We start from the raw sequence: 17657 nt of genomic DNA, 5'->3' as shown, positions 1-17657 counted from the left end.
ACTAAGACAAAAAACCTTCTCATAGGGGCCTGATGACCAAAGCCCAGTTTTGCTAAATTCAGAGAGGCCAAATGACAAAGTATTGGTCAACAAGTGATGGCTTTTGCTTCTGTTTTATTTTGTTTTTTAAAAACAACAATAACTTTGAGCCAACTAAGAGTTATCAAAGGATACAGGTTATGATCTATGCTGGTTAAGGGAGTGCTTGTGCCAAAGCCTTCTAGTCTGTACAGGGCTACATTCGATTTACAAAGGAGCTAGTGATACCTCTGCTCATCCTAAGTTGTTATTTCATGGGATCCTTATAACAACCCTATGAAGTACTTAGTGTAAATAATAGTACCCTCATTTTACAGATGAGGAAATGGAAGCTTGAACAATTGACTTCCCAAGGTCACAGTGCTAATAAGTGGCAAAAGCCATCTAATTCTCTTTCCATTAAACAGCAGATGCCCCACCCCCTTCTCTGTCCCTACCCTCTGGTATAGATCAAGGTTTTAGACAGAATAACTCTTGGCAAATGCCCCTGATCATGCTTTCAAGTAACCTCTCACCACTAATTTTGGCATTTTGCTCATAAGAGAAAAACATTTCATTTTTGTCCTAATCCAGATATATGTAAGCAGGTAAATCTACAAGCCAGTTTCTTCTGCCCCCAAAGTTGAATATACACAGAACAACAAAATTATTTTTGAATTATTCACACCACCAATTTTCTCCAGTTGCATAATCAAGAATTCACTGTAGGCTTTTTTGTAATGTGCATAGATCTATATTAGTTTTAATTTCATTATTATTTTCCTGCTGCAAAGTCTTATTCCTGAAAAGTGAAAAGTATATTTTCCATTTCAAAAGTTTATAGAATTGTAATGAAATCGATTAAAACAACAATATTTAATCCCTAAATTTTTACTGGTTTTGGAAAATGAAAATACTTGTTTTTCTCTATCCTAAGCAAAAATGACCTTGAAAATAACATGTCATTGCTTGATTAAACATCAGCTTGCATTCAAAGAATTGCTTGTGGCAATGGCAACAATTCTTGGGATTTTAATCAAAATAGCAGATGGAAGATTGATTCTTGGCTTTAAAAAAAATTACAGCATTTTATGCTGGCAATAAACCAAATATTGTTTCATAGCTTCTAATATCCTTGTATGCCAGTTTTAATGTTGAAGACAAGCCAAATATTATTTCATAGCTCCTAATACCCTTGTATTCCAGTCTTTAAGAAAACACAAAGAGGTTCAACTGTGTTCATGATCAAAAACAGATGCATCCATTGCAAATAAGCTTGAACATACGTGATAGAATTTAATAAAATTTAATTTAATACCAAGTGATAACATGATCTCTAACCTCTGAAATGATAGGCAAATGCAGTAATTAGTACTGGTTCTATAAAATATTGTATTTGTAGTTACACAGCTATATAGTTAAATCATTTATGTTGTACATCCCAACATTTTCCATAATGACAATAATAATTTTTTGAGGTGGTGAGGAAAAATGTAATATTTTTCCCATTTATGTGAATAATCAACAGACAAATTACTTAGATATCTATGAAACATGAGCCTATCACATTCACCTACTGATTGGTTCTATAGCATACTACAATAATTAGCAATGCTATCATAAAAATCTACTAATGAAATGCCAGAAAAAATATTGACTCATTTGTTTTACCTTCTGTGGTAATAAGATTCTGACTCACTATAATAAATATACTTTTTAAACAAAGCATCTGCTTAAAATAAAAATGGATCAAAGTCATAATTGCTGTCTCTCTGAAATAGAAACCTCATGGAAAAGGGGGTCACTCACATATTTGTTATGTGGCATACACAGGGTGAATATTTTCTTACATAACATCTTACATATAAGCCAATGAAAAGAGATTTTAAATAGGATATGGGCATGAGAATTCATGGCAATTTTAGGCTAAATTTTTTAAATTCCCCTGGCAGATTCTTTTTCATATGAAGGTTACACCAGAAGAACTTTTGCATAAACACTCATGTTTCCTCAGCACTGACAGGTTTGGGAAGGATCACAGTGAATTTGAAAAGAAAAAGCATTTTTTTAAAGCCTCTCTTGCACTCCTTTCTAGGGCACTCACTATGAGCATTTCATGAATAAGTAAAATAATTTTGTTTGACCAACTGTTTGACAGAATATAGGGTTCTGATTTAGCTAAAATACAGACAGCTAAATCTGTCTCAAAATTTAAACTTCAAACTCTTTGAACAGTTCTAAAGATACTTCAAGATTTGTTCAGGATAGAAAAATTGGATAGCAAATCATTTCCTTTGAAATTTTTTTGTTTTGTTTTGTTTTTAAATGCGAAGAGGGACAGCCAGGTGGCTCCGTGGATAGAGAGCCACTCTGGGGATGGGAAGTCCTGGATTCAAATCTAGCCTCATATACTTTTTTCCTTTGTGACCCTGGACAAGTCTCTTAAGCTCAATTGCCTAGCTCTTACTGCTTTTCTGCCTTGGAATTGATATTTAGTATCAATTCTAAAACAAAAAATAAGAGTTTGAAAAAAATTAAAATTAAAAATAAAAAGTTCAAAGAGAAGAAACTCTAAAAGTATAAATAGCATGATCAAATTTATCAAATTCACTAGCAAAATGAAGAGAATAGCTTGAATTTTTTTCCATTTATTTTCTCCTATCACTACCCAGTGGCTAATAGGTTTAGATTTATAGTAACAGAACACAAAGAATATTACCATGTTTAGTGTCTTCATAGATGAGTCTGAGCTTTTAAACTTCAAATGTTACTTACTAGTTGTTTTTATCATAATTATAACTTGTTGGCAAAGTTTTTCTTAGGTATAAAAAAGATTTTTGCAAAGACTATACTCAATCTCAGGCTTTTTCTTAAATATGACTATAAAATAAGCATTACTTATGCCATTTATAATGTAGAGTCTTCTCAAAAATAACTTGTATATCTAAGGCCCCAGAATACTAACATACATTGATTTTGCTTCATTCATTATAAACACCAGTCAGAGTTATGGGTAATCAGAAAGTACATCTATTATCTAAGATAAAATGCTTCATTTTTCTGTTTCATAGCCCTTTGAAAGATCATTATGGATAGGACCCTCTTTCATAGATACCTTAAAGATGATATATATTCCATATGCCCCCTTTTCTTCTTTTGAATGGCCTTTAAGTGATTTCTGTCCATCCCCACCCCAAGGTTCAGATCTTAAAACCTAGATTATAGCAAATATTCAATGGTACCCATATGCACAGTTTTTTGACTTGGTTCTTTACTTAAAAGTGTCAAGAATGTTTCATAAATTTAGCTAATATCAAAACACTACATGTATACAAGCAGCACATGATCTAAAGCTACAACTACATCTAGAAAATAGCAATAAGAGGGTCTCCAACTAAGAAGGCTTGCAACTATCAAAAACCTTTACCTGAGATACTGGTTCATCAGAATCAGGTTCCTGGAAAGCATTAAGAAGTTGGTAAATAGTTTTAAGAAATAAACTTCCTTTTCCCCTCAAAAAAGAAAAAAGAATGCCAAAGTATTAATGGTAAACCAAGCAAATGTGAAAGCAATTTAAACTGACAAGTGAAAAATCCAAATATTGATTTTTAACCTTTTCTCTATATTCAACAGATCCCAATAAAAGTAATATCTCTTAACTTCAAGCTCAGTTTCCTAAAGTTAGCAAATACTATCACATTGATAAGTCTAGGATATTCATAGCATTTACAAATTGGCAGAAGACATTAAATTAAATTAAATTAAAGAAGATATTTTCGAATTAAAGAAGAAAAACTGCAAATAATTTTTTGCTTATAGTATCTTTTTAATATTTTATTTTTCCCAGTTACGTTTAAAAACAATTCTGATCATATTTTAAAATTTTAAGTTCCAAATTCTCTTCCTGCCTACCCTCCCCCTTTCTGAGACAGCAAGTAATTTTATATAGGTTATACATATTAAGTAATACAAAATATATTTTCATATTAGTCATTTTGTAAAAGAAAATACAGATAAAAACACACAAGAAAACATTTTTTAAAAGTATGCTCTGATCTGCACTCAGACTCAATCAATTATTTCTCTGGAGGTAGATGGCATTTATCATTATAAGTGTTTTGGAATTGTCTTGGATCTTTGCATTGCTGTGAATGGCTAAGCCATTTACAATTGATCACTGTGTAGCATTACTGTTAACTATATACAATGTTCTCCTGGTTCTGCTAATTTCACTTTGCATCAATTCATGTAAGTTTTTCCATATTTTTCTGAGAATATCCTATTCATCATGCAAATAATTTTGAATATTTAAGAGACAACTATCTATCTTAAGAAATGTTATTTATAAGGATTAAAACATTTAGACTCTAGCTATTTAAAAAATCAAACTAAAATGATTAATCATGTTATTAAAAATTATATTAATCATTGATAGAAAGTGAATATATCTTTACATTAAAAGGGCAATGTATAATGTTTTATAACTGTTTTAAAACAAAATTTGTCCACAAAATTGTGCAATTATAACACTATACAATAAAACATATAAAAAGCATAAGTCATGACTAGCTCTTCTAAATGTTGGTACTCTCAGATCTTTATGAGCTTAACTGTTTAAACTCATCAGTAATGTTTACTGAACACCCAATACAAAGGGTAGCATATTTTGTTAGATACTTGTGGGGAATTACAAGAAAAGTAGAAGTAATTATTTCTGCCTCCTTATAACCTTATAAGCTAAAAATGAAGTCATATGCGTACCAATTCCAATATGCTGAAATTATATATAAAGGAAATGTGCAATAACGTTTTGTGTCTCTTTGCCAAAGCTGCCATTAACTGAATAAAAATAAGTAGAAGGAAATGGAACTGTGGAAGGAAAAAATAAGATAGAACTTAAAGACTAGAATGCATGATGGGAGTTAGAGGACAGAATATATGTTAATCAGCTGAATGAAGTTGGATGGACTTAATAGTAACCAAGTACTTAAGCTCTGATACTTTCTTCAATATCTCTACCTCTTTTCTAGGGAACAGATCAGATGAAATATATGAGAAATTAGGTAGAGCAGGAAACAGGAACAAAGTAAGCAAACCAATAACAATAATAATAACTAACATTTATATGGTATTTACACTATATGCCAGGCATTGGGTTAAGTACTTTACAAATATCTCATTTGATTCTCACAGGAAGGTAGATCCTATTATTCTCCATATTTTATAGATCAGAACACTGAGGGAGAAGTTAAGTGACTTGCCCAGGGCCACAAAGTAAGTTTATAAGTCAGGTCTTCCTGACTCCAAGTCCAGTCCTCTATCCACCGAGCCACCTAACTGCCCAAATGAGAGGAGACTTAAAGTAAATAGGAAAACAAATTGAGAGATGAAAAGTGAACAAAGGAGACACCATCTGCTTACACAAAGAATAACTATGATAGTTGAAATACAGAAGACATTGAAAGCAGAGTAGAGAGGAGGCAGAAGCAAGCACGAGTCTGGACGTTGTTTGCCATCGAGTTCCTGAGTCAATCTCCATTGTCCCTCTGCATGATGTTTGTTTTTTTCTGATTATTCCTGGTACCAAGGACTGCTTGTGCATTTCACTGGGCCTTTATTCTGTTGGGGGTGGGGGGGTGTACTGTAGTTCAGGAGAGCTTTTTCCTTGCAGTGAGAAAAGAACTCTCAGGGCTTTGATAGCAAGCAGAGAATCCTCCTTAGTCATGGCAGTGCCTCATCATTGTCAGAGCCCAGCAACAGACAGGAGTGTACAAGTCAGTATGGACACAGGACTCCAGAAGGCACACACACACACACACACACACACATACACACACACACACACGCACACACACAAAAACAAAAAAAAAAACATTAGATTCTTAGAGAGATGAAGGTGTACTATGTGAGGAGCAAATCCAGAACCAATCAGTAGGGCAAACTGGGGATAAGGGAAGGTAGGTGGAAGCAAGAAGGCAAAGTCAAGCAGTGGTTCCCTACAGCATGACGTACCACAATTTTCCCCCTAAGAATGCAAGGGCCTTTGGGAGCAGCTGGGTGGCTGATTGGATTGAGAGCCAGGCCTAGAGATGGGAGGTCCTGGGTTCAAATCTGGCCTCAGATACGTCCTAGCTGTGTGACCCTGGGCAAGTCACTTTACCCCCATTGCCTAAACCTTACTGCTCTTCTGCCTTCAAACCAATACACAGTCTTAATTCTAAGACAGAAGGTAAGAGTTAAAAAAAAAAAAAAAAGAATGCAAGGGCCTTAGAGGCCATCCAGTACAATTCCCTCATTTTAAAGAGAAGGAAACTCAGGCCCTAAGAGGCCAAGCAAATTCTCTCAAGGCCACACCATTAAGTGCCAGGTGGGATTTGTTCAGATCCTCTGATTACACACTTATGCCAGTCTGTGATCTTTCCACCAAACCTTGCTACTCTGCTTGTACTACAATATAAAGAGCAGTGGATTTGGATTCAGGAGACCTGGATTCAAATTATGCCTTTGTAACATCTATATGACCTTAGGTTAATCTCTTGGACAACCTCCTGACCCTTAAGTTTCTCCTCTTTAAAATGAGGGAGTTGGACAATTTGGCCTCATAGGAACCTTTCTGCCCCAGGATCCTTATAATTCTCTGAATTAGAACAGGAAGATGTCTTTTGGGTGACAGAGTGAGACTTTAGGAAACTCGCTCACTGCTCACTGAGCAGTTCAGGTATCCAGGTCCTTGACAAAAGACTTCTTTCTCTTTACTGATGGTCAGCCAAAAGTCCACTGAGAAAACAAAGGAATCAAAAGGCCTCTGGCAGTTCATAATTCACTTCAACCATAAATGCTTTGCAGGTAACTTACTAGCACATATTGAAAAATACAAGTGGCAGAAACAAATACAATTTAAGGGGGAGGGGGGAGGGAAAGGGAAAGGGAGAGAGAGAATTAGATTGAAATGGGAATCCTAAAACAAAGGTCTAAAGGAAAACAGCCACACTATTTTTACTATGAAGATCTGTCAAGGAAAAAAAAACCCACTGAGGATTTAATATTTCAATGTGTCAAATCTCTATTCTTTTCTAATTTTGTTCTTTGAGAAAATGTTAACCAGTCTCCACTGAGAGGTTTCGGGATAAGCTGTTTTAAAGGGAGGTAATATGGGTACAGTTGAAAAAATACATTGAATTAGGGATCAGAAAACCTAATCAGTTATAATCCTAGCCCTAGCTTTACTAATGGTGTGACCTTGGGGAAATGACTTTATTACTCCCCCACCAGCTTTGATAAATGGGGATAATAGTTTCTAATCTTCCAGGTTTGTTATAAGGATTAAATGAGATAATGCATGTGAAAGTACTCTGAAAAACAATAAATCCAGTGCAAAGTTAAAGTAATAGTTACATTTGAGGAGTAATAGTAGTGGCTTCTACAAAAAATTCTTAAAATTTTGTCATTCAGTCATTTTTCAGGCATGTCCAATTCTTAAATGGCTCCATTTAGAATTTTCTTGGTAAAAATAGAGGAGTGGTTTGCTATTTTTTTCTTCATATCATTTTACAGATGAGGAACTAAGGCAAACAGTTAGGTGCCTTGCCCAGGGTCACACAGCTAGTAAGTATCTGATGTTAGATCTGAAATCAGGAGGATGAATCTTGACTCCAGGCCAGCACTCTATCCACTGTGCCACCTTAGCTGCCTCTTAAAAAATAATATGTGTTAATATGGAATATCACCTTAATATACTGCATCCTTTTCAAAGAACTAAATTAGCTTTCATTTGTGTCACATAAAATTAAAATTCACCCATGAATCTCCTTTAAAATAAATAAACTAATAGTGAAAGAGGTATAGCATCATTTCCTCAGAGCTAATAATTAGTCAACATCATTTTCCATCCAGACCAGGTAGCTTCCTCTCTCCTTAGGATATACCTCTCTCTTAAAGTTGTTACTACTACCACTGAAAATTATCTCCTGAAAATTCTTAACTGGGAACTTACTCTTTCTTGTTCTAATAAGTTTACCAAACGATCTGCTTATGCCACTGATCGGTTATTTCCAAATTTAGTAGTAAAGGGAAAAAAAACAACACAAAGGAATGTAGAAATGGGTAAAGTACTGTTAGAGGTTAGGAAAATCTTAAGTCAGTACAAAGAGAAGCCAATTCAACAAATATTTGAGAGTTCATGCTATCATATATTCGGCCCTAAGTGCTTTTGGATAACTCCCTACTGATATACTAGTAGTAGCAGCAACAGCAGCTAGCATTTACATAGCAATTTAAGGTTTACAAAGTACATTTTATACACTGTCTCACTGGATTCTCACAACTCTGTGAGGTAGGTGCTATTGTTATCCTTATTCCAGTTCCTGTTTGGCTTTGAAATACAGTGTAAGCCCTTCCAATGACAATGCTAGCATGAGATAATTGTAGTATATTGAAATTATACTGTAATTGTAATAGTAGAGTAAAAAAAGTTATTTTTATTATTGCTCTATAAGCAAATTAGCACAGATCCATAGAGCTCTATGTTGCCCCCAGATCTATATTGCCCCAAAGAGTAAATTTTGATAATTCAACAAGAACAAAGTTTTTGCCTCTCCCAATCTCCAAACTGCTTTGTTTATATTTTGTATTTATTTAGCAGTGAAAGTGTCCTTTGCCCCCAACAGAAAGTAAGCTCCCTGAAGGCAAGAATTGTTTTGTTTTTCTCTTTGTGCCCCTGGGATCTAGCACCATGTCAGCATGGCATGGTAGAATTATATTATATGCTATATACCAACTATACCATAATTCTAGGTGACTCAATGGATTTTACCAAGATAATTCTCCCTTCCACTGTAGAAACATAGCTTTTGATAGATTTTCACATAATTCATCTAAAAAAGTCAAAAAATTATTAATTTGGTAAATATCAGTGTTTACTGAGGATCTACTGTAAGATTCTGTGCTTTCAGAAGAAAGATGACTGACCTCTGGCCAGCATCCTTTCCACTCCTACCCCAGTTGCTAGTGCCCTCTTCCTCTTCATTTTTCCAATTAAGATTATCTGCAGTGGTGTGTGCTAGTAAATATTAAACAACCTGTTGGGGTGGGAGGGGATGGGAATGCAAATATAGTACACTTTCCTTGACAGTAAATAAAATAAAAAATTAGTCTCTGATTTATAGCACTTCTGAGGTGTAAAATGCTTGAGAATGAGCTGGCTCCAGGATACTACTGCCAGCTATAAATGTAGTCTGCCCTCTGGTTCTAGTATACTTGAATTTTGTCTATACATCTTATAATAGGTGCTAAATAAATGTTTTTTGAGTTGAATTATGACATGGGAGTGGGAGAAAAATAAAAAATAAAAAAAAATAAAACAACACAGAATATTTTAAGTTCAGAACAAAGCTAAGAGAGTCTGGGAGATAAAGGAGCACATCCAGGTGAGCATCTGTAGAATTATGGATATAGATAGAACTGAAAGGAGAAATAGTCTGAACCCATCATTTCATATATGAGGAAACCAAGGCTTGGGAGATATAAACTGATTTACCTAAGGTATAAGTGATAGAGTTGGGAAAGGGAATTCAGGTCTTCTAACTTGAAAACATTCTAATTTTTAATTAAAACTCAAGTGGCCCCTAAATGGGTAGTTCAGTGGATTGCGAGGCAGGCCTAGAGACAGGAGGTCCTAGGTTCAAATCTGACCTCAGACACTTCCCAGCTGTGTGACCCTGGGCAAGTCACTAACCCCTATTGCCTAGCCCTTACCAATCTTCTGCCTTGGAACCAATACATGATATTGATTCTAATGCAGAATGTAAGAGTTTAAAAAAATAAAAATAAAAAAAAACCCAATGCAGCAAAATGTGTGTACTAAGATAAATTATACCTTAGACTAGCTTAATTACAATAGAACTAGAAAATCAGCACTGGTTGTAAAGCCTTCAATCTGACATATGGAACACAAAGAAGAGTAATCAGATTAGGCAACTAATCAGGATGATCAACATAAGCCTCAGCAGAGCGGGTTCCCTTGAGGTCATCTTCCTATTTGTAAGATCCTTTAAGATTTCTTCCCTTTATGTATTTACAGTGAACTACTTTTTAGGTTACAATTAAAGTCATGGGAAATGAACATTTTCAAAAATGCCAATCTACAACACAAATATTTTTGCTCTATCATAACAGAAAGAAAAGATATTTTAAATTAACTAGGTCTCTTCTTGCTGGGATCTCAAAGGAAGGATCAGAACGCTGAATTATCCACCCTTACTACATAGTGTGTTCCCATTTCATGCCTCTGCTCCCATTTCACTGAAAGCCCCTGTGAGTTTCCAAGAGTACTCTACTAGCTAAAATAAAATAATGAATAATGTGTGTTGACTTAATAATTAACATAAACCTACTCAATATTGAGAAAAATAAAATTTTAGCCTTGATACATGATAGGCTTTACCCTAAGGCTGTCGTTCTCCTCTCCCTGTCCCCAAATACCCAACTCAAACTGACACCACAAGGATATTCTATTTAGGCCTCCTCTCCTTAGTTTTGGTCCTCATTTATCACATGACTGCTTTTTCCTCCCCACCCACAACTCTACTTACTGCCTCCCCACCTCCCAACCCAAACACATACACAGTATACTTCTTTATGGCAGATAAGTGGTTCAGGGGATAAAGCCTGAGGTCTGGAGTCAGGAAGAGCCAAGTTCAAATCCAGTCTCAGATATTTACTAGTTGTGAAACTCTGGGCAAGTTAATTTGCCTCAATTTTTTCATATGTCAAACGAGAAGGAAATGGCAAACCACTCCACTGTCTTTGCCAAGAAAACCCCAAATGGGGACTAGCAGAGTGGGACATAACTCAACAACAAAGACTTCATATTTTTCATGTCCTTTGCTCCATTTTACACTATACTTCATTCCTCTGGTTCAGACTCTCTCTGCTTTCCAAGGTAATAATTCGGAAATCTGGTAATTAGTGGTGCTGAGGAGGACAGACTAGAAGCTTTCTAGATTGAAAATTGAGCTTGAGCTTCCTAGGTCTACTTCATAAGGTCACAGATTTAAAGCTGGGAAGAAACTTTAGAGGCTACCTCTTCACATGACTTGACCAAGGTGACACAGTCAGTCTACATGCAGGAAATGTGCAAGTATACTATAGATGCAAAGAAAAGCAAACATAGTCTTCTCCCTTGAAGGAGCTCACATTCTAGTGGGGGCAACAACATGAAAATAAATAGGTACATACAAGATATATAAACAGCAGGTAAAAGGTAATAGGAGAGAAGGAACTAACAACTGGAGGGACCCAGTAAGGTTTCTGGTAGATGGTAGTGGGCCTTGAGCTGAGTCATGAAGGAAGCCAGGGAAATAAGAGGAGAAGGTGATAGTGAAAAGCATTCTGGGCCTCAAGGACAGCCAGTGGCAAGGTACAAAGACAGGAGATAGAATATGGAATTAGAGAAACTTCAAAAATGGCCTTATGATGTGGAAAGGAGAGGAAAGCATAAGAAACCTAGAGAGGCAAGAACACCATGGCATAAAGAAGACATAATATCTGATCTTGGAAGTCAAAGGAAGCCACTGGAACTTATTGAAAAGGGGGATGACAAGTTAGGGCCTATGCTTTGGAAAAATTAATGTGGTAGCTGAGCAGAAGATGAATTTGGAGGGAGAAGAAGCCTATCACAATAATCTAGAGCCTGGATTCAATCTCAGGTTCTCTGAGAGCAAATCCAAAAATCTTTTCACTACATCATGCAGCAAAAAAATATTTATCAAATATGGATTCTACCAAAACAGATTTCAACCCTCTGTATATCATTGGATGGTCTTTATGAATTCCAGTGATTGAAAAATTTAGTGCCCTTTTACTAGTCTGACAATGAAATGTCTCTGACCTAAACTAGGCTGGTTCTTGGATAACAGCCATATAGTCCATCACTTGGCCTATAATCACAATTGATAAGTTTGTGTTCTAATATATATATTTCAAAGATATATGTTAATAAAATCTAGAAAATTCAAAGATATATACTCATATATAATATGATTCAGGGACTCAATAATATATTTACATACAAACATATAGACACATACAGATACACACGTACATTCATCTACACATATTTAATTCTTTAATTGACATATTCTAAAAATATTAAAAAGTAGTTCTTCTCCCTTGAGAGTTGCACATTATTATGGAATTTATCTAAAAATTCTTCTCCTTTAAGAATCTTTCCATATTTCATATTCAACCTAGCTTTCTATGAATGTATTTTATTCAATCTATTTAATTATAGTATTTAAATCTATGTTCATCTTGCCCACCCACTAGGTTTTACAACACTTGCTTATCAGAACTGTACCTACCCAAAAATGATCTAAACCCTTTATGACCTAATACAGAAAGGTATACCACATAAATATTTGTGAGGATGAAGATGATTGTTTATGAAGATGATACTACCCACTTTCACCTCCTGTTGGGCTATTGATAGAGTGACTAATGTAGTCATAGCTCCCTACTCAATTAAAAGTGTAAATGTAAAAATATACATTATATAAATACAAAGTTAAAAAATAAAAATATATGCAAAATAACTAAAGGCAAGGTAGTTAGGCAGAAAGGTACTAGCAGTTAGGGTTGGGGTCAGGAAAGGCTTCATGAAAAGATATTTGAACTTCATCTTGAAAGAGGAGAGGAGCTGGAGGATATTTATTCCAAACATGTGAAGCAGCCAGGGCCAGACTGGAGATGGTGAAGAACAGAGGAAAGGCCAGTTTGGCTGGATCTCAGAATGAGAAAAATGGATCAATGTCCATTTGAAGCTGGACAGAGGCCGCAGTATATAGGGCTTTAAGACCTGAAGAGAAGATTTGCTCCTAGGGGCAAGAGAAAACTTGAAGAGATGGAGTAGGGGAGTCACATGGTCAGATCATTACTTTGATAACAGTATGTAGGCTGGACTGAATTAATGGGAGACTTGAGACAGGAAGATCTATTAGGAAGTTAAATCAATCATTTAGGAGAGAGGTATGAAAGCCTAAACTAAGGTGGTAATTGGATGAATAAAGAGGAGTCAGATGAAAGGGTGTAAAAGTTGGAGTTTCTCAGCCTGGGTTCCTTGAGAAGTCAGGGAAAATCTCACCCAAGAGCAAGTCTGCATGACTGGAAGTCAAATAAAGTGAGCAGCCAAAGTGAAAAAATATTTATTAATGTAATATGGAAAACTGTTTGCTAGGAGCAGTTATCTTAGGGTAACAACTAGATTTTTATAGCTTCTTAGACTAATTTTAAGCATAGAGCTAACATGCAGCATTCCAAAGCAGGAAAAAAAAAAAAGGTTTTTTTGAACCCTTTGAACTTTGAACCCTGAGATTCAAAGGATTTGCTAAGTCATATTTGTTCCTGTAGAAAGCTATTTTTCCCCCTGTGTTTAGTCTTTTCATATTTCCCTGTACTGGCAGAAAATATCTAAGATGGTGCAGTCTTCTTTAAACATAAAATCATTCTTCTTCATCTTGTTGTTGCTAGTAAATATAAGCAAAATAGTTCTCTTTCCTTGGCCTGAGTGGTTACTTTATGGGGTAGGGGGGGGCGGGGGAAATGTATCCCCCAAACTCAAGAGTACTCATATTCATCCCCCCCATTCCAACTTAAAAAAAAAGTTTTAACAACTGATTGGATATATTGTTGTTTGTGCTTTGTTTTTCAAAGAGGATCAATGATATCATCAGGTGATATCTTGACCTGATTGTGAATTAGATTTAAATGTGATATAGGTGGGCAAAGTCAACAGTTCTCTCTTCCTGGGTCATCAAAAACCAATGGCAAGACAAAAGTCAGGATGACTGATGATGTTCTGAGATGCAGTGGATGACTTTGGTGTCTTCCACATCTGACCAAGCACTAAGTACTCCATAACACCTGCTTCTACCCCATTCATGGTGGTTGGAATGAAGTGTTCTCATCTGTCCATTCCCCCAAGTGAAATCTTCACATGCTTAGGGTAGACAACTTCCTAACTCACTGATGCTGTGAAGCCTGTCAGAGGATTTTACTAGTATGTGGCCTCTGACCATGCTACATCTTCTTAGAGACACAGGTGAGAATCGAGAGAAATGTGGACACTAAAGATGGATGAGTAGCTCTGAAAAAGGCTTGACAAGCCCTCACATGAGAAGTACTAGTCCTCCCGAAATATCCTATACACCCCAACAGATTATATATGTAGAGTGAAGGAGGGGGAAGAATCCAAGATGATGCCAAGATTAGGAACGAGAGAGACTGATAATGCCTTTGACAGAAATAGAGAAGGCTGGAAGAGGGAAGAAAGTTGTCACTATGTGCCAGGCAAGTCAAACCTTGACTCCAAATCTCCCCTCACACTCCAAAGGAGACAATCCAGGACACTGAACGCAAGAGCTTTGAGAATAGCAGTGTTCTCCAAATAATCAGCCCTACTTCCAGCCTAACTCCTTATAACCTTCATTCAGGGAAGAAACCATTAGGGAGAAGGGGCCCACTTTTCTCACTACCCTGGGAGCATCAACACCCCTAAAACTACCTATCCTTCTTTTAGTCTAGCTCTCAGAGCTATCATCCTTACAATCCGGAAAATATAAATTCTATGTGGAAGGGGTTAACCATCCTCCACCAGTCAACAGTCAAACTGCTACCACAAGGTAGGCAAGCCAATATAACTAAAGTAGCTAGGCACTCTGAGGCAAGTAAAACCACCATCACCACCATCTTCTTGACCATTATTTCTCCTCAGACCAAAATGGAGATAGTCCACAAACCTGAACCCAAAAGTCTTTGAAAGAGCAAAATTTCCAACACAGTACCCATGGTCATCATGCTGGGAAGCAACACCTAGAAAGATGCACCCTGGTAATTGCTACAGATCTATCTATTAAAGACCATGGGAAGAAAAGTTCTTGCCACCAAAGTCTCTGGCACTGCCAAATAGCTCAACATCAGAATATGATTTAATTTTGTTAATGGAAATCACATAAAAAAGAGGCATAATCATCTGCTTTATTATTGCACCCTGAAGACCAGGGGCTTTTTCCATCTGACTTGCAGTCAAAACCTTCTATATTTTGTCTTCCCCATTATAATTCGGCTCTTTGAGAGCAGTATTTTCTATTTTTACCACTCTCCCAGCTTAGCACCATGCTTTACACATAGTAAGCATTTAATAAATGTGTAATTCATTCATTCAACTGCATATACCTTCTTTTTTAAACTCTTATCTTCTGTCTTAGAATCAGCACTCTGTATTGGTTCCAAGGCAGAAAAACTATAGTTAAAAGTTATAGGGTTAGGCAATGGCAGTTGTGACTTGCCCAAGGTCACACAGCTAGGAAGTGGCTGATGCCACACTTGAAGTGAAGTCCTCCCGTTTCTAAGCCTGGCTCTAAATCCACTAAACAGCCTAGCTACTCTCCCCTTCCCCTCCCCTGCATATACCTTTCACTGTGCCACAGGTAACTCTTAACAGAATCAAAGGAATTTCCACCCCTGGAGTTCCCCATACTAGTGAAGTCACAGGTCTAGATAGAAATAAGAATCCTTTATGAATAATTCATTTGTAGGTAAATATTACATAATGTTTATATAGATATATACAGAGATACGTGTGTAAATATGCATATGTCTATACAGAAAGTGCATACATATATAGATAGGTGGATATATATAGATATATGTGTGTTCATATAAATGTGTATATATGTACATACAGGGCTTCCCAAAGGCTTAGTGAAGTTTTAAACTTTACTTTAAACTCCTAAAAGCTTTACTTAAAACTTCACTAAACTTTTGGGAAACCCTATATATATTTACGTATGAACGCATGTATATTTATGTATACGTGTGTATAGTCCAATATTTCTCAAGACACAAAATGCCTGGAGTCACTCTGCCTCTGGCATACACAGAGAAGGAGGCAGCCGAGGCTTCCCTGGACCCCACCCCTGCCACAAGTGGGTAAGATCACACAGGGGATGACACCCCCAAATCCCTCTCTCCCATCCCGCTCATCCCCAAGCCCAGTATCCATGTCGGGCAGGTGGGTACCTGATCATAAGGGGCTTTCTCCAGCACCTGCGTGCAGAGATCAGCGCAGGGTTGGAATTTTCTACGCCTGAAGTAGCTCCAGGCCAAAAGGAGGGGTTCCATCTCTATACTCCCCATGGCGGCCCCGGAGAGCGTCCACTCCTGCCCAGCAACTCCAGGCAGCGGGGGCCTCGGAGTGAGTGGCGATCCAAACTGCGCCTGAATGAAAAGAAAATGAAACAAGTCTCGCCTGCCTGATTTCGACCTAAAGTTGGGTGAATTCGGGCAGTAATGGATGACATGGGCATTTATAAGATCGCGCTTTAAAATGGTTGAGAAGCTAAAACAGGAGTAAATCAAAGCGGCAGTATCTTAGACACCTCTCTCTCCCCCCAACCCCCCGCCCACCCCGGCCAACCCAGTAGCGGAGTTGCCTAGCAACCTCAGGAACGCATCTCTGCTCTCGCGGGAGAAAAGGAACCCATCTGGGCTTGCGGGGATCCATCCCTGAGCGTATGCGTGGTGTGCTGTATCTCCTCTGAATGTCCTTCCTTCCCCTCTTTTTAAATAGCCTGTTAGCTGCTCTTTCTAACGGACTAAACCTCTTTCCTTCTTCCGAGCCCTTTGCTTCATCTGGTACCTTTTCACCAATAAAACCATAGAAAATATACTGATAAATTATTGTGGAGTTCGCACTGCGTTACAATACAACTAGTGTAAATTAGAGGCAGGCCTTGAAGTCCAGGTATTCCTGACTTCGAGGCTGTCCACTACCCCACATTGCCTCTCCTTTTACAGTCAAATTTTACCCATATCTATCGCTTCCACTTTCTTAACTCCTGAGTTTCAGTTTCTTGGAATCTGGCTTCTGTGCCTGCCACTGAACTGGAAATGGCCCATCTAAGTTCAGTTCTATTACTAAATCCAGAAACCACTTGCCAATCTCATCTTTCTTGACCTTTTTTGCAGCATGTAAACCTGGAGATTTTCTCCTCCAGGTGTTTTCATGATACTGTACTCTCTCTGTTTCTCTTTGAGAAACTTGTTCCTAATGCTGTATCATTTTTATTTCTAAATAATGCTTTGACTAATAGGACTCAGAAAGGTATTTTTCAAGCCTCTCCTCATTGCTTTGCCTTGACAATCCAAGAAATGCTCTCATATTCCCTACCCCAGAATGGCCTCTAAAATTGGGATCATTAAGATTGAGAATGTAAGACTCATCTTGTCCAGCAAACAAGAACTAATTTAGAACAAGTATATGGTAGGGAGAGGGCAACACGGCAGCATCCTTGAGTCCCCTTTAGGATAGACAGAAAAAAAAAATCAATCCTGATCAGGCATAACCTGATTCTTCATTTAGATCGGCAAAAATTGTACTTGATGACTCAAGATGTTGAATAAATTTGTCTTTGATCACAGAGGGATTACTGACCAATTAATTTATTGATTATTGCTAGACCAATTAATAAATTTATTTTTCTTACCTGGAACCCAGTCTCTCATAATTTTTAATCTCACATCTTCCTAACTATCTGATCAGTCTTTGGTATTTTTTTCAGGACCCATCACCATGTTTCACTATC

The 17657-nt window shown here is 36.9% G+C and overlaps 1 protein-coding gene across 2 annotated transcripts in view; it reads right to left on the bottom strand.

Annotated features, from left to right (window-relative positions):
* The window catches only part of TTC8 (tetratricopeptide repeat domain 8), a 54575-nt gene extending 38366 nt beyond the window's left edge, over window positions 1-16209 (bottom strand). The window contains exons 1-2 of one of the 2 annotated variants that reach the window (XM_044662123.1): window positions 16093-16209; window positions 3446-3475 (exon numbers count right to left, since the gene is read on the bottom strand). In XM_044662123.1, the coding sequence (XP_044518058.1) occupies window positions 3446-3475; window positions 16093-16209 (147 nt within the window). The remainder of the gene's footprint in view (window positions 1-3445; window positions 3476-16092) is intronic. The other variant, XM_044662124.1, reaches the window with a different exon arrangement.
* Between the last annotated feature and the right edge of the window lie 1448 nt (window positions 16210-17657).

The sequence above is a fragment of the Gracilinanus agilis genome, chromosome 2, assembly GCF_016433145.1.
Source record: "Gracilinanus agilis isolate LMUSP501 chromosome 2, AgileGrace, whole genome shotgun sequence".
Classification (NCBI taxonomy): domain Eukaryota; kingdom Metazoa; phylum Chordata; class Mammalia; order Didelphimorphia; family Didelphidae; genus Gracilinanus; species Gracilinanus agilis.
The sequence above is the reverse complement of the archived record's forward strand: the minus strand, read 5'-3'. Positions and strand labels throughout refer to the sequence as shown.